We start from the raw sequence: 26,296 nt of genomic DNA, 5'->3' as shown, positions 1-26,296 counted from the left end.
ATAACCACTCTAGGAAAATTAGAAACAGCCCTGGACTTTCAGGGCGGGGAGGCGGGGCTTGGACGGGGAGAAGAGGGGAGGGGCTGCTAGAAAGGGGCGGGATCTAGGGCGCCCACTGCGCATGCGGTATATACGTGTCCCACTTGGTGCTCCGTAGCCGCGCCGGCGCCAAGATGGCGGCGCTGACGGGTGCTTGGCCGCCGCGCCGAGGGCCGCGGGAGCCGGAGCGGAGCCACAGAGGCTGAGGCCTCAGAGCCTCGCTCCGGGCCGCTCCCGACGCGCGCCTGCTCCGGCCTCGGGGGAAGCCTGGGCCGGCCGGACATGGTGCGAGGCGCGCTGCGCTGCTGCTGCTGCTGCTACCACTACTGCCGCTGAGCTCGCGGGCCGCGCCCGGCTTGCACGTCCAGCAGGAAGATGTTCTCGGCATTGAAGAAGCTGGTGGGATCGGAGCAGGCCCCGGGCCGGGACAAGAACATCCCCGCCGGGCTGCAGTCCATGAACCAGGCGCTGCAGAGGCGCTTCGCTAAGGGGGTTCAGTACAACAGTGAGTGCGGGCCGCGCCGTCGGGCAGGCCGGGGCGGCTGGCGGTGCCCGGGGCCGAAAGGGTCTGGGAGAACCCGAGGATCGGGGTGGACGGGGTCCCGGGGCTTTGCACAATGGTCACTCCTGGAGGGCCATCACCTGACAGGAGACCTCTAGAGAAGAGCTGTGCGGGGACACTGGCGGAGCAGCAGTGGAGGACCCCGATTGGCGCGGGGACCCTGCCGAAAGAGACCATTACATAACGCGAGGGTGCGCGCGCGGGGCTGGCTAGTGACAGCGTGTCGCCTGCCTCCCCTGCGGACCCCCGCTCGTGCTCACACTCGAGGCTCCGGATCGGTCCGCTCAGGCCTTGAGTCGTGGGATTTTTGTTGTTGTTCACTTCGAAGCTAATTGGCAAACAGTATCCACCACGCCACACATTCTCGCCCTTTTTTTTTAACAAAACTTTCATTAAGAAAATATATATATTTTTTAAAAGTTCAAAAGGCACTAACTGCATCCCTGGCCCCACAGGAAGAAAGGCCAGCTCTAGCCTTCGTTATAAATAATGTATGCAACTAGAAGCAGACCGTCTTCTTGACCTCTTTAGAGTTTTTCCATTTGCAGGTTCTTTTCTATGCAGTCCCCTGGTCTGATATTGTTTACTTCTCAACTATTTGTATACTGCCTGGTTTTTGACGCACAGCCCCAACACACACACACACACTGCTCACTTTAAGCGGTATCTTACAGGGGCAGTGATATTTGAGTGATAATGTAACATTATAAAATGTATTAGGAATTGGAACATGTTTAGAACCAAGCACTTGATAGGTGTTAACTTGAAAGTTTGTATTTCTCTTGAATGTACAGAAGAAAACATCAAGTCGAAATATTCAGAGATCTGTATTCTTTGGAATCTACATTTGGATTCCTTATTTATTAGACCTGAACTGGAAGTTTCTCACTTTCTAAACCTGCTCTCTACTGGACCCGCCCCCTGGTGGTCCTGATAGGAGGGACCTAAAAGAGCTGGTCTTCCATAGTTTCCGAAGTATCTTATGTAGAGAAACGAACCAGCCATATAATAAATACAGATTCACAATTCGTGTCAGAGGCACAGTTAACTTGACGCTTTCCAGGCTTCGAATTGTCTGTTACAGAATGCTGTCCTCCAAGGGCACAACAATCTTTCTTTCTTTTAAATGTGTCAGAATAATAAATAACTCTGCCAGGACGTAGTGGCACACACCTTTAGTCCCATCATTTGGGAAGCAAGGACAGGTGGATTTCTGTAAATGTAAAGATGCCCTTCCTGGCGTACCTATCAGTTCCAGGACAGCATGGACTGTGCAGTAAGACCCTGTCCCCCAAAAAAATGCAATAGAAAAAGACAACTCCAAGAATCCCAGCATTTTAACACACCCACAGACCACCGCGTCATTGTGAGTTGTCTGAATTTTAAAACAAAAAGAGGAAACTGCAACCTGAGTAAAGAGACCATATTCTAAGAAAGTCCACGCACTTACGCCAGAATGCTGCTCAACTCACGCTCAAGTTGTCAAAACTTGCTGAGCAAATATCTTTGCAAAAGTAAATACTGAAGGGTATTCTTTAGATAAATGGAACTTAAGCTGAAAAGATAGCATGGGATTAAAAAAAAACAAAGAATGGGTCCATAAGTGGTGAGGCCTAAATAAGCAGTGATTGTATTAGTCACCAGTAATAATGGTTTTTATGGGCAATTGTGGGTTTTTATTTTTGTTTTTGTTTTGTTTTTTACAACACTCAAATAGTTGGAGTCAGCCCCTAATGCAGAATGGAGTTGATCAGAGTTAATGCATTCACATTTGGTGGGGGAAGGGTCCAAGACAGGATATTACTATGTAGCTTTGGCTGTCCTGAAACTCACTATGTAGACCAGGCTGGTCTTCAACTTGGGGAGACCCACCTGCCTTTACCTCCCAAATGCTGATATTAAAGGGGTGCACTACTTCAGCTGGCGTGGCATTCAGAAAGTTGTTAACTTTAAACTACATTACAGTAGGTGTTAGTAGCAAAATGCAGGTTACAACTCTTCCATCTATACGCCAGGCAAAATGAGGAAAAGCTTTGCCAACTCAACGAAAGGCAAAGATGGCTAAGAGGCAACTACAATAGTAACTAAAAGAAAATACTATTTTAAAATGTATTTACTGGGGTAAATACATGCACGCCTTGGTGCACCGTCAGAGTTGTCAGGCTTGGTGGCGAGCGCCTCTACCTGCTGAGCCATCTCACCAATCTTACTTTTTCCCCTCTTTTCTGTTACTAGAGAGTGAACCTAGGGTCCTGCTAAGCTAGTACACTGCTATTGCGCTGCGTCCCCGGCTCCTAAGAAATTACTGAATAACTCCACTTCCATTCGCATTCACAGTGCAGTGAAGACATCTGGGGGGAAATCCCCTCGAATTGGGCCATATGGTCTTTGAAAAATACATTTAGATTATAAGAGTAAAGATTTGGAATAAGAAGTTGGAAAAGACTACCCACTGTGGCCTGGTCAGCTGTGGCTGCAGTGCTGTAGGTTGTAGGAAGGGCGGCGAGGGTCTGTAATCTATGTTTTTGTTTTGAAATAGAGCCTTACTATTCTGCTCACACTGTTAAACTTGAACGCTCAACTGGTCTTCTTATATTAGTATCCTGAGTAGCTGAGACTACAGGCATCTACTACACCCAACTCTTGGCTTCTTTTTGAAGCTTAAAAGCAGTTTATTTTCCTTTGCTATACATAGGACAATCAGCTATATAACTAGTAACTATATAGCTATATAACTAGCTTATAACTAGTAAAGGTTTAGCACTCAGGCAGCAGAGGCAGGCAGGACTCTGCCTGGTCTACTGTAGCTCTGCCAAGAGGGGAGGGGCATGTAGAGATTCCTTATGGCCAGTTGCTTTGAACCTGTGGCAGCACATCACTGGGAATTTGTGGTGGAGCAAGCCCCCTCAGCTTGTGGCAGTGGATATGTGCTGGAGGGAGAGAACCCAAGTCCCACTATTGCCTTCAAGGGCATTGCCTCACATCCCACATCTCTTTTTAATTTTTTTTAAACCTGTATGATGTGTGGTTTACATGCATGTATGTCTGCATGTTTTACATGCCACTTTAATGCCTACGGAATCCTGAAAAAGGAATCAGATCCCCTAGAACTGGAATTACAGGTATTTGTAAGCTGCCACATGGGTGCAGGGAATTGAAGCAGGGTCTTCTGGAAGAGGCTTTTAACTACTGAGCCATTATCTCTCCAGCCCCAGGTCTCATCATTTAACACACTGGCTGAAGTTGGGGGGGATTTGAGATCCAGATGGCAACAGTTTCCAGATAGTTTATGAGTCTGTGAAGAAATGACTTGGAAATCAGAAAGTACTTTCAGTGGGTAAGGTGCAGGCCTTTGATCCCAGCACTTGAAAGGCAGAGGCACGTCTGGTCTACATAGCTAATTCCAGGCCAACCAAGAACTACTAGAGAGACTGTCTCAAGAGAAAGAGGTGTGGGTCTGGACAGAGCTTGGTGGTTAAGACTGTTTTCCCAGAGAACCCAGGTTCAATACCCAGCACCCCCATGGCAGCTCATAATTGTTTATAACTCCAGTTCTAGGGGGTCTGACACCTTCTTCTCCTTAGAATCCTGCACACACTTGAGGCACACGAACTTCACAACCACACATACATACTCATCAAAGTAAAAGATTTTGTTTTTAAAGCAAAACACATAAAGAATCTTTATCTAGGGCTGGAAAGATGCTCAGTGGTTAAGAGTGCTTGTTGCTTTTCAGTTGGACCCAAGAGAGACTTTATTGGAGCTTACAGTGGCAGGAGGCAGGTGAGCACTGGCTCTGAGAGCTTATATTGTATCCACAAGCAGCAGGCAGACTGGGCCTCCCACAGGCTTTTGAAACCTCAAAGGCCAACCCCATTGACACGCCTCCTAATCCCCTAATCAGTCCACCAACTGTTGGACCACTCAAAATGTGCACCTGTGGGGACCATTCTCATTCAAATCACCGCAAAGTGTGGGGGGGGTAGCCAGGTGGGGTCAGGCACGTCCCAGGAGTCCAGCTGAGCTATGGAGCCAAGATGGCCTTGGCTTCTGGTACTGTAGAATGGTTTGGAAATGGGGAGGGACTTGACTCTGCAGGCAGACCAGACAGCCTAGGAAACAGCTTCCCTTGCCCCGCCTCTTAAGCTTCCATGTCTTTTTCTTTCTTTTTTTTTTTTTTGAGACAGAATTTCTCTATCCTGGTACCCCTCTGTATACCAGGCTGGCCTTGAACGCAGAGATCCACCTGCCTCTGCCTCTCAAGTGCTGGGATTAAAGGCATGCACCACCGCCCTGCGCTTACATGTCTTTCTAGACTCTGTCCTGGCCTGCTGCTGGAAGTCTTACGGATACTGTGGAACTCCTGCCCTTAAAGGTGTTTTTGTGGCATTATCAGCCCTCTCCATGTCCCATGGGCTGCCCAGGAAGCGCCAGCCTAACACCTGTGCCTCCCCTTCCCATTTCAGCATTGAGTCATTCATGACTCTTTGTCCTGTTTCTCCTGGCTTTGTTGACAGTGTTGGTTCCAAACTGCTCTTTATTACCTTTCAAAAGACCCAGTGGTGAGCCTCTAAAAAGTATAGGGCATAAGGACAGCACCTTATCCCATTCACACCATCGCCCCATTCGTGGAGTACATGCCTATCCCTGCCCAAAGCCAGCAGACCTTTCTGAATTCAGGCCTGGCACATGGTGGGATGAGTGAAGTAGGACACAGAAGTGGACAAAACTGCACTGGAATCATCAGTACTATGAGAAAAGCAAGTCAGTGGAAAACCAAGTGCTGGGGTACTGTCACAGCCCTGCTCTTCATTGGTCAGGTCAATTCTCTGGACCGCCCAACCCTAATTTAAGGGTCCCTAGCAGTTTCTCAGAGTATATGACTCTAGGAGAAAGTCGGGCCTGGAGACGTCTTCTGGTGCTATCTCCTGCCGTCAGCCCTGGCTCTGTTCTTGGTGCTACTCTGCCCACTATCAGGCACCCTTGTACTTCAGGAGAATCTGTCCTGCCAAGTCAGAACTGACCTGTTAGGGTGCTGCCGGCATCCTCACCTATTCTTCCCCTGCATGCCAATCACCTGAGAAAATATGAATTCAAGGTGAGATGGAACGGATGTGATACTTTAATAAAAGTTTTTAAGTATGACTGATTAATCTTCCTTTTTCTTTTCTCTTTGCCCATCCTTGCCCCAGTGAAGATTGTGATCCGGGGTGACAGAAACACTGGCAAGACTGCTCTGTGGCATCGACTGCAGGGCAAGAAATTTGTGGAAGAGTACATCCCCACACAGGAAATCCAAGTCACCAGCATCCACTGGAACTACAAAAGTGAGCTCAGCACCCCTTTTCTCCCTGTACAATAGAGCATCCTACCTTCCACCCTTGCTCCTGGAAGTGAAAATAATACCCATGTGGGAGGCCCCACTAATTAAAATTGCGTGTGAATCACCCCATCGGCGTTTTGAATCTGTGAAGTCCCTCCTTGCTCATGTCTCAGGCCCAGGATACTCACGGATGCAAGTAAAAAAGCAAGGGTAAACCTTCAAAGACTAGAATTCCCTGAACACCTCCTGGAGCAGATCCACCCACACAGCACATCAGCAGCACACATGCAGGTTTGCTCTGTAGGGGTGCATGCTATAAGCCCTGGCAAGTGCTCATCCCTGGAGAACAGCGTGACTGTTTTACCCATGTTTCCCCTTCTGGGTCCTGGGGTCTCCATCATCCTTTCTGCTCCCTTAGCCCCTAGGTTAGGCTTCCCAGAATGGAGAATTGCTGCTGAGAAGGGTTGAGGCAATAGCAGGAACTTGGAAAGCGGTTTCTGTTCTCATGAGGCAACTCAGGACCAACAGTATCAGAGAAAGCCTTAGGAGACTGTAGAACAAATGGCCAGTAGGTGGAGCGCTATGGTACACATGGCAGGGCCGCATCCAGCCTGGGCCTGCTCCGATGGCCCAGCATCAGCACTCTAGCCTCTAGCACTGACATGATTCCCTCGCTGAATATTGATCAGTCAGATGAAGAAGTGAGGTTGGGGGAGAAGTGACTTGGACAGCTGCATTGTATTTTCATCTGTCTTGGGTGTGAGCATCCAGTCAGGTACCTGGAGTGGCCCAGGGACACACAGGCTACTGAGTGCAATGGCTTTGTCTGTGGGCCAGTAGGTGTATTGCTCATGCCAGGCTTGAGGAACAGCCTTGCAAACCCTGCAGCGTGTATTGCAGAGGCCTCAGGAAGCTACTGGTACCAAAATGTCCCTGACCCCATTTGGGAGCCCAGAGGGGCTGTGATACTAGGCACTAATCTGACAGTTTTCCTTGTTGCAGCCACTGACGATGTAGTGAAAGTTGAAGTCTGGGATGTAGTTGACAAAGGTAAGGTACATTTTCTCCTTAATGTTTGATAGACTCTAAAAGCCCCCCCACGCACATATGCACCTCTTTTGTGTGTCCTCGGGCCCATTACCTCTGGACTGGTTATTCTCCCTTGGGTCCCATGTCCTACGTAGCCCTGTAATACAGAGCCACTCGTGGTTCAGAAACATGTCACAGGTACCAACCATATCTACTACTAAGAATATGGGAGATTTGAATTTGCTACCAACTATCACTGTCTAAGTTTCATCAGAGTCCCTGTCTGACACCTTCTCCGTGTCTGGTAGGCACAGTGGACGTGCAGCAGTGGGCCTGTCGCATGCACTCTGCTGTGTTGAGCATTGCTTAGTCACTCGACAGCTGACCATTGGAAGAATGGGTGTGTTTAAAGCTCTGACCCATAGAAGCGATTTCCAAACACCTGTGTGTTCCCCTTGGTGATCCATAGTCCCACTGGTCCCTAGAGCCTTAGTGGTTTGGCAGCCATGCTCTGAGAGACAGAAGGTGCTCTGGGAACTCCCAGGATACCACCTGTCAGATATTCTTTTATTATGTGATGGCTTAATGCCAGCCATGTTGTTTGACCATGATTAATGATCCCTTGTTTTCATGCCCACAAGGCTCTTGTCTGACTCTGGTCCAGTTTATGCTACCTATTCTACCTCTGGCACTGGGGCAGCCCTAATTATTGAGATCGACAGTGTAAGTGCAGTAGAAGTGTGCAAGGCTGCACCTTGAATCAGGAAGGCCGTGAGAGGCAGGGACAGAGTCAGGTGGAGTGAGAGCACATCTTGGGCCAGCACCTTGGCTTGGTCTGGGATGCCATTCAAACAGATCTCCCACAAAGAGTGTGTTTGTTTGTTTGTTTTTCCCACGAGGAGTTTTAATTTGATTTCAAGAGAAGACAAGCTGGAGTTGCCTATTGTTACTTCAGTCTATCTTTGTCATCCATGTGGTGGAGGTTAGAGACCTGTACATATATAGCATTTCTTACAGAATGGGTCACCAAGTCCAAGTACCTCTGTAGACCCAGCCACGTGGAGACCTATTCTCTTCTAAACCTGCAGAGGGCATCAGCAGAATGCCTCAGGGTGCCCTCATGACAGCATCTGAGCTCATTCTTATCTTCTGTTAGGTCACAAATTTCTCTGTGATCCTAGAGAGAGAGCTCATCGTCTTCCCTGGTGCTGACTCTGTGTATGTATGTGTGCGTGCGTGGGTGTGTGTGCGTGCATGTGTGTGTGTGTATGCATGCATGCAGGTGGTTCTGAGCACTGTGACACCTTAGCCTCTGACCAAACAGGCACAACATCACCTGTTTAGCTTCTAACATAATAGACATGAACTCTGACTTCTCACAACCCCTGACTTTGTAGGCACCACCTTTGACCTGACCCTTGGCCTCATCAGCATGGCTATACTGCATGTCCTTCAGTTCTAGAACTTTGTAGGAAGATGTGTCTCCAGGGCTCTGGTTTCTGACCCAGGTTGTGCTTTCTCCTCCCTCCTCTGCATTCCTTTTTAGTATGAGTTTGGGTCAGGTTTTGAAGAACAGTTGAAGCCACTTTTTTTTCCTGTGGTTCCAGCAGTAACACAGCCTAGTTGGACCCCATTCATTGAGCCTCTGTTGATCTTGGTATGTCTGTACACTTCTGCATGCTTGTGTGTGCATCTTTGGAGCATGGATGGGTAACCTGCTATCTGAAGTCCATCACTGGGTACATTGTAAGGGTAAGGGTCACATCCACGGGAAGCCATCAGATGGCTTAGGTCAGCTGTCTTCCACAAACCACGAACCCATCAAGTCATGAGATACTTGCTACTGCTCCACAGGGCGGTACCACTTTGGGAACAAAGTGCCTTCCTTGACTCTTGCCTCAGCTCTTGTCTCCATGTCTGTACCTGCTGCGGTAGGATGCACTGTACTAGAGACAAAGTTCTGGAGAGTGGGGTCAGGACTTGGGGCTAGACATCAGATGGGACCATAATACAGCAGCCTCAGCCCCTCTCTCAGGACCCTTCAAAGTGGCATAGTATGCCTTCAGCTGGCCCAAGAGCCCATGAAGCAGAGGTTGACACCTCCACTGCCCAGGAGCCATGGAACACTTTTTCTGTGTGGCTCAAAACGTCCTCTATCCTCCCACTCTCAGGTATCTACTCAGATCCTTACTCTGATAAAATCAGGCTGGATCCCAGCGGGGAGGGGTCCTCACTCAGGGAGTTCCTGTGTGCTTATGGCTGGTGTCACCCATTTACCATAGGGGCAGGAAGAAAGGCCCTTCTGTTCCCTACCCCCATACCACAGTCTGAGTAGGGTCGACAGTCTGCGTAGTTTCTACAGTAGCAGAGGACCTTCAGATGTGACAGACAGACATTAAAGCAGCTAAGAGCTCAAGGGCAGTGGATAAGTTCTCCAGAAGACGGGCCGGGCTCCGCAGTGCTCACAGTACTTGTTCACAGCTTTAAAGGAGAAGGTTGATGTAAAGTAGCTCAGCAAGTTTTCACTTACTCTGGCCTCCCAGACCTCCCAGCTCCTGTCCAAGAGTGGTTCCTACAAACACTTTATTTTTTATTTTATTTTATTTTTTTGAACTTTGGACTTTTTGGATTTTCGAGACAGGGTTTCTCTGTAGCTTTGGAGCCTGTCCTGGAACTAGCTCTTGTAGACCAGGTTGGCCTCAAACTCACAGAGATCCACCTGCCTCTGCCTCCGAGTGTTGGGATTAAAGGCGTGCACCACCACTGCCCAGCTGGACTTTTTCTTTTATTGATATTTATTGAGCTCTACATTTTTCTCTGCTCCCCTCCCTGCCTCTCCCCTTCCCCCTTCAGCCCTTCCCCAAGGTCCCCATGCCCCCAGTTTACTCAGGAGATCTTGTCTTTTTATACTTCCTACTTCCCAGGTGGATTAGATCTATGTAAGTCTCTCTCAGTGTCCTCATTGTTGTCTGAGTTCTCTGGGATTGTGGTTTGTAGGCTGGCTTTCGTTGCTTTATGTTTAGAAACTACCTATGAGTGAGTACATGTGATAATTGTCTTTCTGTGTCTGAGTTACCTCACTCAAAATAATTTTTCTAACTCCATCCATTTGCCTGCAGAATTCAAGCTATCTTTTTTTTTTTTTGTGTAGTACTCCATTGTGTAAATGTACCACATTTTTCTTATCCGTTCTTCAATCGAGGGGCATTTAGGTTGTTTCCAGGCTCTGGCTATGACAAACAAAGCTCCTTTGAACATAGTTGAGCACATGTCCTTGTGGCACGATTGAGCATCCTTTGGTTATATACCCAAAAGTGGTATTACTGGGTCTTGAGGAAGGTTGTTTCCTAATTTTCTGAGAAATCGCCACACTGACATCCAAAGGGGTTGTACCAGCTTGCATTCCCACCAGCAATGCAGAAGTGTTCCCTTTTCCCCACAACCTCTCCAGCATAAGTTGTCATGAGTGTTTTTGATTTCCTACAAACACTTTATAGCAATTTGTGGGAAGTTGCTGGTTGCGTTAGGCTCCTGACCTAAGTATGGCACACCCTGTGTGGCCCACCTGCCATTCAGCCCATGAGGATCAGGCTGAACCATCTACTGCACCTGAGGGGGAGAGAGGCTGACTCCCCAAGCTGACCTGAGGTAACAGGTGTTCACATAGGACTTGGAGACTGATGTGGAGATTTGTGTTTTAAGCAAATGAACATGAGTTTGTTGTTGGGGAATTTTTGTTTGCTGTGGAATTCCCAAGGTTGTGAGCAGCTCATTTGCCCAGTTGGACATTTAGATGTGAAAAGAGGGAGGGACAGTGTTGGGTCTTGTTATCTCTATAGAGTCCAGTGTCAGACTCCAGCATGGCCCATGGCTGTCTGCCACATCAAATGTTTTGATAGCCAAGCGGAGTTCGGCTGCGCTGGCCTTCCTCTCTTCTCCCAGTGTGGCAGTGCCACAGTGACACAGGAGGACTGCTGAGGGAATTCCAGATGCTCTCTCTCAGCTTTGACCCAGGGGAAGCTGTTCACCTCACACTGTCTCCTATGCCTCATGGGAACTGGGCTGTCATGAGGGACCCTTTCCTCAAGGCAGATCTGAACTGGGCAGCTTACTTTTCTGGCCTGTTTGTCAGCTACTGAGCCCTGCACTTCTGTCCACTACTGACCTAGCTGTTTCCCACTCCCAAGACTGAGTGAGGGGCATCTGAGTCTGCCGGGAGGTTTCCTTAGGTTCAGAGGCCCTGTAGCAGGTAGGATGGGTCCCCATCCTACTCCCCCACTTAGACGAATCCTGGACCCAGCAATTCCATTCCTAATTTTTTGTTTGTTTTTTTGTTTTTAATAAGGAAAATGTAAAAAACGAGGTGATGGCCTGAAGACGGAGAATGACCCCCAGGAGGTGAGCCACATTGTCAGGTGGGTCTGTGTCAGTGTCCTGAGCAGGGTGCCTATGGTCACTCAGGGTGGTGTCCAACCCTTTAGACTGGGCCTCCTGAACATTCCAGTTATGCTATAGATACAGCAGTCACTGCTGTCCTTAGCTACTTCCGAGGCCCTGTGCTGTGCTGCCAGTGTTAGATTGCAGGGTCACTGCTTACTTAGGCTGCCTGCCCTGCTTCACTCCGCGGACATCGCAGAACTGAATGGTGTGAATGGCCTGCCACAGTGACTTTGTCCTTAAAAGTTCTGCGTATCTTGGGTGTGACCCTGGCACCACGGGTGGGGCCAGGTGATCTGTGTTTGCTCCCTGGAAGCTGTGGCACTGTGCACGTTTGTATGGTCCTTGGACACACTTCCTGCCAGTTGTCTTAAAGAACCCTGCCCTGTCTTCTCTCTCAGTGAATAGAAGGCCTTCCTCTTCAAGGCTGGAAGCTTAAGTGATACATAACACCCTCCTTGGCCTTTCCCATGTGATGTGTATTCTGAACTCATCTTAATTGATTTTTTTTTACCATTTGCATAATATTTTGTTTTGGTTTTTGTTTTTGTACATTTGTTGACAGTTTTATACACGTAGCTAATACAGTCTGTTTACTTTCTACTCTACTCTCAACTCCCTCCTACCCATCATCCACTCCCCCCTTCCCACAAGTCCCTTTCCGTCATTGCCTGTTTTTGCTGTAACCCAATGATTTTCAACCAGGGCCCTGCCTGACCAGGTTTGGAATAACCACCTGCACTTGGTGCTCACAGTTGGGTGCACAGCTGGAGATAATACCTGCCCTCCCCAGCACCCATTAGTAGCCTATAGTTTACCGGGTAGAGCCCCATGAGAGCTAGCTTCTCTAACCCGTGATTGGCTCTTGACAGCTGTGGTCTTGTGAAGGCCACCGCAGCTGCTGCTAGCATCTCAGTCTTCCTTTCTGCTCCCGTTCTGTCGTGATGCTCCCTGATCTGCTTTAGGGCTATACATTCAGTTGTCATTGATTCCCAGCACCTTGAGCAGCCAAAAAGGAAAGATTTTTCTGATTAAGGATGAGAGTAGCATTTATCTCTGGATATACACACGTTTAGAATGCAGTTTGGCTCCATGCCAGTTTAGCTACAGAACAGCTGTGAACCCCCCACCTCCACCCAGGGCTTATGACTTCCCAGCTATGGAGTTTGACTAGGTTTACAGCACCATTGTCTCATTTTTGTTTTCCCTCTCCAAGCCATCTCAAGGAGCAGCTGGCAGCTCCAGCACTTGCTTTTAGGAGTCCCAGGGCAGGCCTCCCCTGTAGAGATGGAACTTGCTGCCCATTTCCTACAGCTAACTTGCACACACCCACAAGTCTTTCCTCATGTTTTTTCCAAAACAATGATTTTTTTTAGGTCAGAAAAGGCCCTTTGCATTTTGGGGGTGTTTCAAGGTCCACAGCTGTGGGAATTGGCCAGGGGCACAGTCTTACCCTTTCTTCCTCCTATTTCTAGGCGGAGTCTGAAATGGCTCTGGATGCTGAGTTCCTGGACGTGTACAAGAACTGTAATGGGGTGGTCATGATGTTTGACATCACTAAGCAGTGGTAAGAGGGCAGGTTAGCTGGCCGTGGCTGCATGCTTTCACATAATACTATGGAATTCCTCTGTTGGTGTGGAGCTTCCTACTGTGCCAGCTGTGGGCACAACCCTTAATCTAAGCCACAAGATAGGTATATATTCATATCTCTGCAGAGAGTGGGGCAGGGACAGACTGCTGGCCAACAGTGGTAGAGATTAGGTGCCACCTTCCACAACCCTGCTGTCCTGAAGATACCGTATAAGATTTGTCAGAATCAAGTGACTTATTGGGGGGGCGGGGGGACTTCCCAGAAACACACGCACACACACAAACACACACAGTCTCTCGGTGACTCACCGAGAAGACATGACAACAAAGGACAAAGAGCAAAATGAGCAGTGGGTCCAGAGGTGCAGGTCCATGAGAAATGTGATCAGGAGGCTGCATTACATATTATCTTGAGACTGGGAGCCTTCCTGTCACCAACAACAGGAAAACACCCAAGAGACTCCCCAGTGCCCAAAAGGCTTGCTTGTTCTGTATACACTGAAAAACAATCTGTTAAAAAAAAACACTGTAGTATGCTGGGCGGTGGTGACGCATGTCCTTAATTCCAGCACTTAGGAGGCAGAGGCAGGTGGTTCTCAGTGAGTACAAGGCCAGCCTGATCTACAAAGCAAGTTCCAGGACTGTAGGACTGTCACACAGAGAAACCCTGTCTCAGAAAAAACAAAACAACAAAAAACTGTAGTAGGCTGGTCAGTGGTGGTTCATACCTTTAATCCCAGCACTTGAGAGGCAGAGGCAGGCAGATCTCTGAGTTCAAGGCCAGCCTGGTCTACAAAGCAAGTTGCAGGACAATTTCCAAAGCTACATAGAGAGACCCTGTCTCGGAAAACAAACAAACAAACCAAAAAAAAAAAAAACTGTAGTAGCCAGACATGGTGCTACATACCTATAACCCCAGCACTTGGGAAGCTGAGGCAGGCAGATCTTGTGAGTTCAAAGCCAATATGGTCTGGAGAGTTCTAGGGCAGCCAGGGCTGCATAATGTGTGACATTGCTTTAAAAGCAGTCCAAAAAAAGAGAAAAAAAGCAACCTACATTAGGAGAAGGAAAGAAGCCCCGACAACCGCCAGCAGTCCATTTTAGAAGTAGCCTTGCCTTTTACTCTGCTTCTATAGTTCTATTATTAGTATTATGTGTATAATCTATGTTCGGATTGGAAAAGACAGAGAAAAGCATTCTGTTCCATTTTCTAAGGCTATTGTTGCTGACAGCTGGAACAGACCAGCTAGATTTCCTGGTACCACACATGTACGATGGGACCTTATCTGCTTAGGTTTTGCATTTCTCATAGACCAGCCTCCAGCACATGCCTTGCAGTGAAGTTGGCACTGTGTGTTCCACTGATTCTACACTAACATCTTTCCTGCAGCCTTCGCATAGTATTCACAGGCCCAGATCCAACCCTCCCAACCTTCGGGGACCTGTATGCTTGCCTGACAGCCCTAAGAGCAGTGAGGACCCAACAGGACTGGATAGGAGGCTAGGCCTGCTCAGGACGTTGTACAGGTGCTTATTTGGGAGCCGTGAGGCTTTGTAGGCCCTGTGCTCACAAAGCAAGCACCATTTGTCAGCCCACAAGGATCACAATCATTTCATTTCTTGGTTTCTGAGATCCCTGGACACCAGCTTGTTTGGTTCAGCTAGTAACTGGGAGACAATAGACACTTAAGAACCTGAGCACTGAATGTGAACCATGAAAACACCAAGTTCACACAGCTGCCATTACAGGCCAGTGAGCACACACTTCAAGTGTCTTATAGGAGATATGGGAGATACTTCAAGAGGATACACCAATGTCAGGAGAGGCTGCCATAGTTACAGGCATGTTCCATTCTCATGCTTTCTCTTGGCAGGGAACCTGGGTCATAACTCATTTACTGGTTGTGGGAGGTGTTTGTCAGTGGATCTCTGTAGCTTAGGCTAACCCGATACTATGTAGCCCAGACTGGCCACAAAATCATAATCCTCTTATCTCAGCTTTCTGAGAACCAGGGTTTTTAGTATCTGTCATTTTTGGTTGGATTTTTGGGGGGAATAGCAGTGGAGAGCAGAGGGCGAATAGTGGAGATTAAACCCAGGTCTCTGCACGTGCTAAGAAGTCCTCAGCCCTGGTTGCCTTTACAAGTCATTTGGAGACATTGGGATGACTTGTAAAGTGGAGAGACCAGCAGGTTTGGTAGGGGGTATGGTTCACTGCAGAATAAGTAAGGCCCTGGAAATAGACACTTCGTCAAGGATACTTCAGTGATGGTATCCCTGAAGCAAGAGCCAATAAGCAGGAAGACGCAGATGAACCCAGCCTCAATGTGCAGCAGAACTGAGGGACAGGTTACCCCAGTATATGTTTAGTTCAGAATGATGCTACAAACAGGTGAGGCTCCAAGCAGTTCTTTTCTGTTTTTTGTTTTTTTAATTTGGGGATAGTAAGTTGTGTAATAGAGACCAGAGGACAGGCGTCAGCTCTCTCATTCTACTATGTGGCCCCAAAGATCAAACTCAGGTCAACAAGCCCAGTGACAAACACTTCCATCTACTGAGCCACCCACCAGCCCTTGAAGCAGTTTCATGGAGACATAGACAGGTGGTACTCCAATTAAAAGCAGGCGAGTGGAGCACCTTGATTTGAATGCAGGGGAACTGTGGTGTTGGGGAGAGTCAGCGGCCAGGAATGCATACTGTTCGTCTATGAACCCTGCCTTATGTTTTAAGTGTTCTGGGGAGTTAGACCAAGAAGGTAGTACACACAGCATTCTGAGGGTCACATACCTAAGATAAAACACTCCCTCCCTTTTTGAAGGACCTTCAATTATGTTCTCCGGGAGCTTCCCAAAGTGCCAACCCATGTGCCGGTGTGCGTGTTGGGCAACTACCGTGACATGGGCGAGCATCGAGTCATTCTGCCGGACGATGTGCGTGACTTCATTGACCACCTGGACAGGTGGGTGCTACCAGCTTTCCTCTTGTATGGAGGTCCTGTGTTGTGCTCTGATAGTGTTGGGGAAAGCTTGTAGACACTTGGGTATCAAAGGCAGTGTCTCATCCTGTGTCGGAGATAAAATACCATCATCCTGGCCCAGGAAAGGGATTATGGCCAGAAGGTAAGGTGTTAAGGTAATGCTGTAGAAGTTGTGAGGACTGCGGGGCCTATGTGGCCCCTGTCTAGTTCTTCCCCAGACGAGTCAGCTGCAGAGTGTCCTTAGCAACCTGCTGCCAGAAAGAAGCTAGGTAGACAGGACAGCTTAGAGTCAGGTGTGGCCCTTGACATAGGAGCCAAGCCACACCGCCCACTAAGTTCCTTTATCTTTCTTTGAAAACAGACCTCCAGGTTCCTCCTATTTCCGCTATGCTGAGTCTTCCATGAAGAACAGCTTTGGCCTAAAGTACCTGCATAAGTTCTTCAACATCCCATTTTTGCAGTTACAGGTAAGTGCTTACTGGTAGGGCAGACAAGTGGGTAGCCAACACTTTTGTGGCTCTGCACAAAGATTGGCCTTCCTAAGCCTGACAACACTCTAGGGCACCTTCTTCTTGGAAGCTGGCTATCAACATGTATCCAGTGGGCTGGAGATCCGCACACACAGCACTCAAAGCAGCAGGCCAAAAGTGGGGGGTAGCATGTCTTGCTCCTAAGAGCATCTGGAAGTTTCAGTCCAACATGTAGAGCCCTTATGCCTCTCTGGGTCACTGACTAAAGTGCAGACCCCTTTACCAGATGAACATAAAGCTGTGAAGGACCCAGTTACACAGAGCTGTCGTCAAGAGGCAGGTTTCGAGACATGCACCTGTGACTCTGCATCCAAATGTGGGGCTGGGTGTACTCTGAACCATAGCCCTCTGGCTATCTCATGAAGAACAGAAAACTTGCACCCATCTGAAACATCTAGCCTTCCTGATGCAGATGAGGCAAGTAGGGTGGCCTACCAGGGTAAAGAGCTGCACCTACCCTGCTTTTCATTAAGTGTTCCTCTCGGAATCTTCTAGATAAATAGAAGTGACATGGCTGAACATAGTGGCACATACCTGTAATTCCAGCATCAGAAGACTGAGTCAGGAAGACCACTTCAGGTTTAAGGCTACATAGTGAGGCTCAGTGAGTGGGAGACCTCGTCTCAAAGTAATGAGAGTGCTAGCTATGGTAGTACACACCTGTAACCCCAGTACTTGGGAAATGGAAGCAGGAGGATCAGAGGTTCAAGGTCATCCCTAGCTTTGTAACAAGTTCAAAACCAGCCTGGGCTACATGAGACCCTTTCTCAACCACAAAAAATACAAGCCAGACAGTGGTGGTGCACACCTTTGATTACAGCACTCGGGAGGTAGGGGCAGGAGGATCTCTGAGTTTGAGGCCAGCCTGGTGTACAGTTCAAGCTGCAGCACAGCCTGGTAAACTGTGGTCATTTTCTCTGGTCCTGAGGTATGCTGTAGCTTCTCAGACTAGGAGAGCAGCAGAGGACCAGAATAACAAGGCTCTGGATTATAAGCATAAGGACAGAGGACCAATCTTTTTTGGAACCAAGAACTGAAATAGCTTGGTGTGGGTTCTCTGGTGAACAAGAAGACCAAACAGGCTTGGCCACCTCTCTGGACCTGGAGACCTATAATGAGTATAGGGACCCATCATACTTTATCTAGGACACCAAAGTCAGGAAAGTAAAGCCTTCCTTTTCTTCATCTCTATGTCCTTTTGAGAAACAGTGAGATTCCTGCAGGTGGGGTTTTGCTGAGGAGCTGTGGGTTAGGAAGAAGGATCATAAGGAGTCTCTCCTAAAGGCCTTTCCACTGAAGATCCTGTTGTAGACAAAACACACACATCTACTCACCCCAGGTGGGGATCCTAACAGACCAAAGTATGGATACCTCCCAAGTCCAACTTGGCAAACCAGTGAGTTTTATAGGGGTTACTTAGAAGAGCAAAAAAAGACACAAAGACAGCTCCATCACCAAAACCCACCCCAGTACACAGCAACAGCTCATACAAGCTGGGAACCTGTAGGATTCTGCACAGCCTGCAGACAGCTCAGTAAGTCAGAGAGGTCTTTCCAAGTGACTGGTTAAAACTTCTTTGTAGCTCGTTTAGTCTGAGTCTTTATAACCTTTCTCTTCTGAGAGTCATCTTTTCATCTCAGCTTCCTTCCTTCCAAGGGGCTTCTCAGCTTTTATTGCTTACTCAAGAAGGAAGGACCTAGTGAATCTGGTCAGTTTCAGGGACTTCCTAAAGCGATTTTAAGTTGTTTATCTTTCTATTTAAAGCGCCTGCACTATGGAATGCTTCAGTCTTGGAGGAAACTGTTATGAAACAACTCACACTGCTCTACTCTGAAAGCTTTACCATCCTGCCAAGGGAGACAAAGAGATGCCAGGATAGTCACTGGTACTAGAAGCCTGTGCTGAGATCCAGACCAACATAGCTTTCTTTCCTCCGTGGTTATTTGCATGGAATCTGATGGCCACGATCTGCTGGCAGGGTGGTGGGTACAAGATGGATGGATTGAACCATTCCATCTTGGAGGAGCTGGCTGCTCTTCTAGAAGATGGCAGTTAAATTCCCATCAGCTACATGGTGGCTTACAACTGTCTGCAACTCCATTCTCATGGGATCCAAAATGCCTTTCTGGCTCTAATGGCACCAGACATGTACATGGTATGCAGACTAAAGATCTATATACATTAAATAATAATTTTTAAAACATGACTTTTTGGGTTTGGGATGTAACTCAGTTGTTCGATTACTTGCCTACTAAGTACAACACTCTGGGTTCAGTCCTTAGTGCTATATAAGCCAGGTGTGGCACATGCCTGTAATCACAGCAATGGGGAGATGGAGACAAGGAAGAAAATAAATTCAACACCATCCTTAGTCATATAGCAAATTCAAGGCTAGACCCAGATACAAGAGGCAACCATATGGCTGGAGAGATGTTTATTAGTGGTTAATAAAACCCAAGTTAAGTTCCCAACATCCTCATTGGGTAGCCCACAGCTATCATAACACTAGCTTCAAGAGATCCAAAGTACTCTACTAGCTCTGGGCATTCAAACGTGGCTTTCATTCAGACACACACACATGAACATAAATTAACAAAAACAAGTCTTAAAGAACAACTGTAAGGCCGGGTGGTGGTGGCGCACACCTTTAATCCCAGCACTCGGGAGGCAAAGGCAGGCAGATCTCTGGGTTTGAGATCAACTTGGTCTACAAAGTGAGTTCCAGGGCAGCCAGGGATACACAGAGAAGCCCTGCCTCAGAAAAAAACAAACTATAATTCCAGAATTATTTAAATCACCAGTTATTGGTCAGTATGCAGAATAAACTCTAAATAGACTTATATAATGTATTTGATGTGGTTGTTTTTGTTGGTATATCACATATTTAGTTTTAAATTAGGGCCCTCATCTGTCTGTGATATACCTGTTTGCCATGAGTGCTGAGCTACGTCATTCTCGTGTATTTCTTTTCAGGATTTAAACAGAACCCAGGTCTCTTGGTCCGTAGTTATTCCCACTTTTTTTTTTTCCGAGACAGGGTTTCTCCGTAGCTTTTTGGTTTCTGTCCTGGAACTAGCTCTTGTAGACCAGGCTGGCCTCGAACTCAGAGATCTGCCTGTCTCTGCCTCCCGAGTGCTGGAATTAAAGGTGTGTGCTACCACCGCCCGGCAGTTATTCCCACTTTTTCCATTTGTTTTGTTTCCACTGTGCTAAAAAGCACTTCTGGTATAAGCCAGGGGCATTCCCTGTGCCAGGGTAATGTTTCTTATGATAGCGGTATCTGTCCAGATAAAAACACAGTCCTGTTTGATCTGTCCCCTCACACAGCTTGAAAGCTGCTGTATTTTAGGATTAAATCTAAATGCAAGAAGACATGACAGCTGGACTCGGAGGCTTAGTCTGATCAGCTTTGGTTTCAGGCTAGAAGTGTATGGTTTGCCCAGTCTGTACCTGGCAGAGTTTATCATCCAAAGTTGCCCCTGGGACTCTCTACATGTCTTAACCACCTGCTGCCAGGGTTTTGTGGCCTGAGAGGCTATTGTAGCCAATAGAAATGCTAGTGACAACCAAAGGTATGACGTGGAAACAGAAGGCCGCTCTTTCTGATGTGGCTCCACATGACTGGCCTGTATCTTCCAAGCCACAGAAGCTGACTTTGCAGCCAGCCAGATGTCATGCGTCACAGGAGGAGGCTGTGCCGTGGGGAAGAGGCATACTCAGCTATGTCCACTTCCTCTACAGAGGGAGACACTGCTGAGGCAGCTGGAGACAAACCAACTAGACATTGATGCCACCCTGGAGGAGCTGTCAGTGCAGCAGGAAACCGAGGACCAGAACTACAGCATGTACGTGAGCCAGCATCTACAGAGATGCAGGCCCTGACTACCCTGAGTGGGAAGGGTGGGTACTACACTGTATTCCCAGTGGGCCTAGTGTCCACAGAGAGGAGCCAGGTGCCAAGCTTTGGCCTGTCCCTGTGAGGCAGTGGAGAAAGCACCATATACAGATCAGGTAGATCAGTCAACCTGAGCCTTTATTCTTCAGCTAAGACCTTAGTACTCAGTGTGGAGCAGTATGGGGAATAGCTGAGTAACATGAGTAGTTTATCTCAGCCTCTTAGGACAGGTACTCCATACCCTTCCTGTTCATCTGTTGAGGTTTTTAATAAAGTATTCAGTAAGATCAGCACTTGTTTAGAACAAGTACATTAATACTGTGAATTGATCTATCCTGATCTGGGGAACTGTTTGAATTTCTCTATAGCCCCTTGAGTTCTTGTACAAAGTATGGGCAGATATTCATGAGGGTAGGCTGTGCTGGCTCTGGCACTCTGTAGCCTCCAAATACTCTGGAGCCAGTGGAACCTACAAAGCATAAACATCAGATATGGTTCCTACATGTGGGATCAGCACAAACCTGTGATTAGCGCAACTGCACGTGTATGATTAGTAACTCCACCCCACTGGCCATAACCAGCCATACCTCCTTCTTGGTCACTAGTTGAGTACTGTTGACCTTCACTGACATACCCAAATTCTATTAAGTCCTGGGAAGATTGGTCATGTATCTCTGCTGTGAGACTCAGTTCCCCAGGATGGTACTAGTATAAAGGGACAGGATAAGCAAGGCTATTAGGCTGGGTACCAAAGACTGTGGGGCAGCTGGTTAGTAGGCAGGCCCTGTCCTCTGCTTAGTATAAATGCAAAAGGGACACTGATGGCCAAAAGCCTTGGAGAAAAAGTCCAAGAGGAAGCCAGCTCTTCACTCTCTATCCTTTTGCCCCTCCTAGCTTCCTTGAAATGATGGAGGCTCGAAGTCGAGGCCATGCATCCCCTCTGGCAGCCAATGGGCAGAGCCCATCCTCAGGCTCCCAGTCGCCAGTTGTGCCTCCAAGTGCTGTATCCACAGGGAGCTCCAGCCCCAGCACTCCCCAGCCTGCCCCCCAGCTGTCCCTCAGTGTCTCCTCCACCTGTCCCAAAGCACCATCTCCTGTACCCCCTTTGGAGGCCACGCCCTCTTCTGTACACCCTTCAGCCCCAGCTCCAGCCCAGCGTCGCAGTATCATCTCTCGGCTGTTTGGGACCTCGCCAGCTGCTGACGTGACCCCTGCACCTCCAGGTAGGCCTGGGAGCAGCCCTCCATGTGAATTTGGGGCTATCTTCTGGCATCTTGAGCCTCATATCCCTCAGAGACTAAAATGTGGTTTCTGTGCCCCTGACAAGCTTTTCCCTCTTGGGCCAGCCACTACTTGGCCAGGTTCTAAAGTAACCTATGGCCTTGAACTAGGTGCATGAATTGTCAAGTCCTAGTCCTACAGGCTCAGTTTTGGTTCCTAGCATGGGGGCAGGGACCACATGAGGAAGAATCATCATTTCTCTACAGAGCCAGTTCCAGCTCTAGAGGTCCCAGCAAAAGTCCAGAATGTTGAGGATTTTGTTCCTGAAGATGGCCTTGACCGAAGCTTCCTGGAAGATACAACCCTACCTAAAGACAAGAATAAAATTGGAGCCAGAGGCCCACAGCAGGATAGTGACAGGTAAGGGCAGACTGGCAGAGCTGAGCACAAGGTCCACCTCAAGGGCAAGCTTCCCCATCCCATTCACACCTGGATCACCAAGACACCTCTGGGATTGTGAACAAACCTTTCATGTGCTTGCTGGATTGGCAGTTAGCTTTGAAAACAAAAACTGAGGGAAGGGCTCAGGCCATGTGTCGATCAGGCCTACTTAGGCTAATCACTGCCACTGTGGGGTGGGGCAGTTTATGCCTATAGTGGACTGGAGAACACTGAGCTAGAATCTTCCTACGTCAGCAGGAACCTTCACAGATGGTCTAGCAAAGACAGAGCACTCTGAATACATGCTAGCCCAGTCTGTGTAAGGAAAGGTGAAGGCCACCTGGGTCTCTCCATATGGAACCAGACAAGTGGGCCTTGGCCAGGTTTGACTTTCTACAGCTAGCCTTTCCCACAACCTTGTCTGTCTTAACAACGCCCCAAAATCTGTCTACAACTGAGCTCTGAGATCATTCCCTCTAGCGTATCAAATGTTGAATGACTGTTAGCGTCTCCAGCATCACAGTGTACAATGGGGCCAAGGGTCTCCCTTCCAGAAACAGATTCAAGGCTTCTAACTGGGCTCTTCTCCTACTGATTACCCCACTGGCTAGCGACAAGGCAGTGTTGCCCTCACTCTTACTCCCACCTATACTCAGCAGCCCCTGTGATAGCCCAGGTCTTGCCACTAGAATATGGTACTACAGACAGGCAGCTCTAAGGCAAGTGGGTGAGGAAATCAGCAGCACATACCCCTCCCTCAGAACTTCTGACTTCCTACCGCCTCTTTGCAGTGACGATGGGGAAGCCATCGGAGGGAACCCAATGGTGGCAGGTTTCCAGGATGACGTGGACATAGAAGATCAGCCACATAGCAAATCCCTGCTGTCCTCAGACCCCGTCCCCAGTAAGAATATCAGTCTTTCCAGTGAGGAGGAAGCTGAAGGACCAGCAGGCCACCCCAGAGTGGCCCCTCAGCAATGCTCGGAGCCTGAGACAAAATGGTATGGGGATGGGGTCCCCAGGGTATGGCTAGCTGAGGCAGTAGCAACCTAGGGTGGCCTCAGAACTCAGACATTTCTTCTTATGTGAAGGTCCTCCACCAAGGCCTCACATTCACGAAAGAAGGGAGCTCCCACACGAGCCATACCCTCATGGTCAGATGGTCTCACCACTGGCTCAGGGCCTGACCACGGCAGTACCAAGCCACCCGCTGATGGCACTCCTAGACCCCAGGAAGGGAAAGACAAGCAAGTGTCGTCAGAAAGTGATCCTGAGGGTCCCATTGCTGCCCAGATGCTGTCCTTTGTCATGGATGACCCTGACTTTGAAAGTGATGAATCGGACACACAGAGGAGAGTGGTAAGTACAGGCTGCTGGCTAGGAAGCTGAATCCCCATTCTTACAGAGATAGAGGACAGTCAAGAAGGTCTGTTTCAGCCAGGCAATGGTGGCACACGCCTTTAGTCCCAGCACTCAGGGAGGCAGAGGCAGGCAGACCTCTATAAGTTCAAAGCCAGCCTGGTCTACAGAGATACACAGAGGAAAACCTGTCTCGAAAGGGGGGAAAAAAAGGTTTGTTTCTCAGAGCAAGGTCTGAAGAGAGGAGAGTGCTCCTGGCTCCAGTGCCCCAGACTCTTTCCTTTCTTACCAATGTTTGTGGTGCCTGTTGGAGAAAGTAGACAGGAGTCTATGGGAGGGGGTCCATTGTGCATATGAAGGCCCTACTGATCTTTCTAAATCTGGGTCAGGTTAGCCCCCCATTCTACCCAATCATGGCCCCTGGATTCCCAAAGGGACCTGCTACCTTGCTTCAAAGGTCCATGGCAGTAGTCAGAGACAGTAGGCCTACCAGCTACTTTCTTTGCAGGGGGGATTCCCAGTAAGAGAAGAACTCTCTGATGTGACTGATGAGGACACTGGCTCTGCCCAGCCACCCCCACCCTCCAAACCCCCAGTCTCTGCTTTCAGACTGAAGAATGACTCAGATCTCTTTGGTCTGGGCCTGGAGGAGACAGGACCTAAGGAAAGCAGTGATGAAGGTAGGAGGGCCTCATCCTATGGTCCCTCATCCAGGGACCTGTGATCAGAAATCCTAGCCTGCCTACGGTTTTTCTTCATCATAGCTATTAGCTGTGAGAGTCTGTAGAATGGGAGGAACAGTGTCACACCAGGCAAACATGTGCCCAAACCTAACATCTGCATTGTGACCCAGAATTGCCATCTAAGACTGTCACCCTGTTCATGGTTCCTTTTGAGTCTTCTGTGCCAGCTGCTCTGCCAACATTCCAGGCTTTCAGGTGTCCCAGGCCTTTGGGGCAGAATTAGTTTGAAAAAAAAAAAAATGATAGCTGCCCAGCAGATGTGCTTGGAACAACAGCACAAGGGCAGACTTGGGCCAGCTCAGCCCCAAAAGGAAGGGGAAAATTTCATCCCAGGCTGGTTCAAGGCTCACCAGCACAAAAATGCATGGGAACCCCCTAGATTGCCGGTGGGACCGGGCTGTGTTGGGAATGGGGTATCTGCAGCAGCCTCTGCCTGACAATGCAGAGTGGTTGTAGGTAGGAGCTCAGCTGTCTTTCTTGTGCAGATAAAGATGGCAAACTTCCCTCTAAAGAGAAGAAGAAAAAGAAGAAGAAAAGCAAAGAGGTACATGCCCTGCCCACCACTGGTCTCCCAGCTAGCCTGGACAGTCCAGGTCCTGGAAGGTGGGATGTAGCCTTGTGGGTTGCCCATTGACTCTAGATCTGCTCTTCATGACCTTCAGGAGGAAGAAAAGGCTGCAAAAAAGAAAAGCAAACACAAGAAGAACAAGGATAAGGAGGAAGGCAAGGAGGATCGGAGGAAGAAGAGGAAGCCCCCTCGGAGCAAGGAACAGAAGGCTGCAGATGAGCTGGAAGCCTTCCTGGGGGGCGGGGCTCCTGGCAGCCGCCACCCTGGAGGTGGGGACTATGAGGAGCTTTAGGCTGCCAGAGGCAGTTGGTTTTCCTGGGAAGAGGGGAACTGCTAGTGACTGATTTGGGGAGGCTGCTACCTATGCACCCACGTTCCCAGGACCACCCTGCCACCTATGTCCCCCAGCCATTGTGTCTGCCCTCATATGGTCTGGCCCACTCTACATTGATTTTTGTGCTGAAGACCTTGGTGGTGGTCAGGCCTTGGGTCAGGCGCTGCAGGTGCTGGGCCTCAACCCAGTAGAAGCCTGCTCTGCAGGGAGGGAGGGGACAGAACAGAGTTGCAGCTGGATTGGTGGACCACCTGGCCCTCCCCATATAGAGCTGCAGCCAGTCCCCGGTGTTTCTCAGGGATGTGCCTGGGGCCGAGAAGGGACCCACCAGGGTCTGTTTACAGAGGCAGGGTGTGGGACTGCTTGGCTTCTCAAATGTCCACCACCCAGCCCCACTTCCTGCTTGCCTTCCTGAGCTCTCCCAGGGCCATAGCATGGCTTGGGTTGTGGACCTTCTTCCCCATGGATCCAGAGTAGAGCAGGGTCATACCCTGAGCACAGATGTGTACTCCGGAGGGTGTGGCAGCATCTGCTACTGCAAAGTGGCCCAGACCCCGCACTGGTTAAGGCTGGCAAGAGAACACAATGTACCACCTCTCCTGTGGGAGAGGCACTAACAGCTTGCCACTGTGTGCCAGCTGTGCCTCTGCCCATTGAGCGCCTGCGCAGGTGAGCCTAGAGGGCGCCTTCTTAGACACTCCGCCCAGACTATAAAGCTCTCCGATTTTACTGTTGTGTGTGGCTGTTTTCTGATTCCCTAAGGTGTTAAAGATGAAACCACCCCATCTATGGGCCAGGTCCCTGGCATCAACCTGAAGAGCAGTTTTGGAGAGGTAGCCACTCCACAATGCTACCCCAAAGTGGTCTGGACTTAGTAATGCTTAGCCATAGCACATCAGCCAGAGGACCTGCGTGGCCAGCTGAAAGGGTTTACAACCTGATGCAGGGTTACTGCAGGGAAAGTACCTGGGAACCTCGGGCCCTAGGAGGGCGGTGTATCTCACTCTGCTCCGCCTCCCTGCCTGCTCCTGGGGGCGCCTGCAACCCAATATTTCGCCCCCGCTGGCAGCTCTCCACCCTCGCCCACTGCGGACACGTTGCCATGAGAACCCTCCAGAGGCTGGCTGGCGTTTAGCACTGTTAGTGACGTTGGAGGCGGAGCACTACGCTCCGCCTACTGGGGTGGGGGCAAGGCTGAGAGTGCTTTCCTAGGCCTGGGAGGGGGAATTCCCTTACCTTTCTGCTAAG

General features: G+C 49.0%; 1 protein-coding gene across 1 annotated transcript; it reads left to right on the top strand.

Annotated features, from left to right (window-relative positions):
* The first annotated feature begins 148 nt into the window (after positions 1-148).
* Positions 149-25,777, top strand: Rabl6 (RAB, member RAS oncogene family like 6). Its single transcript, XM_075985430.1, has 15 exons — positions 149-544; positions 5,794-5,928; positions 6,927-6,974; positions 11,299-11,351; positions 12,866-12,957; positions 15,799-15,939; positions 16,319-16,424; positions 20,229-20,332; positions 21,277-21,605; positions 21,870-22,023; positions 22,836-23,045; positions 23,136-23,403; positions 23,912-24,083; positions 24,632-24,690; positions 24,809-25,777. Exons 1-15 carry the CDS (start codon positions 415-417, stop codon positions 25,004-25,006), a joined length of 2,199 nt encoding a protein of 732 aa, XP_075841545.1. The 5' UTR covers positions 149-414; the 3' UTR covers positions 25,007-25,777.
* The last annotated feature ends 519 nt before the right edge of the window (positions 25,778-26,296 follow it).

This window comes from Microtus pennsylvanicus, chromosome 9 (genome assembly GCF_037038515.1).
Source record: "Microtus pennsylvanicus isolate mMicPen1 chromosome 9, mMicPen1.hap1, whole genome shotgun sequence".
NCBI lineage: Eukaryota > Metazoa > Chordata > Mammalia > Rodentia > Cricetidae > Microtus > Microtus pennsylvanicus.
The sequence above is the reverse complement of the archived record's forward strand: the minus strand, read 5'-3'. Positions and strand labels throughout refer to the sequence as shown.

Bases quoted from the DNA above. Each gene is read 5' to 3' on its own strand.
- Rabl6 (XM_075985430.1), top strand. From the start codon at position 415: ATGTTCTCGGCATTGAAGAAGCTGGTGGGATCGGAGCAGGCCCCGGGC. The intron at 23,046-23,135 runs GTATGGGGATGG...TCTTATGTGAAG, and splicing joins TCGGAGCCTGAGACAAAATG to GTCCTCCACCAAGGCCTCAC. The intron at 24,691-24,808 runs GTACATGCCCTG...CATGACCTTCAG, and splicing joins AGAAGAAGAAAAGCAAAGAG to GAGGAAGAAAAGGCTGCAAA.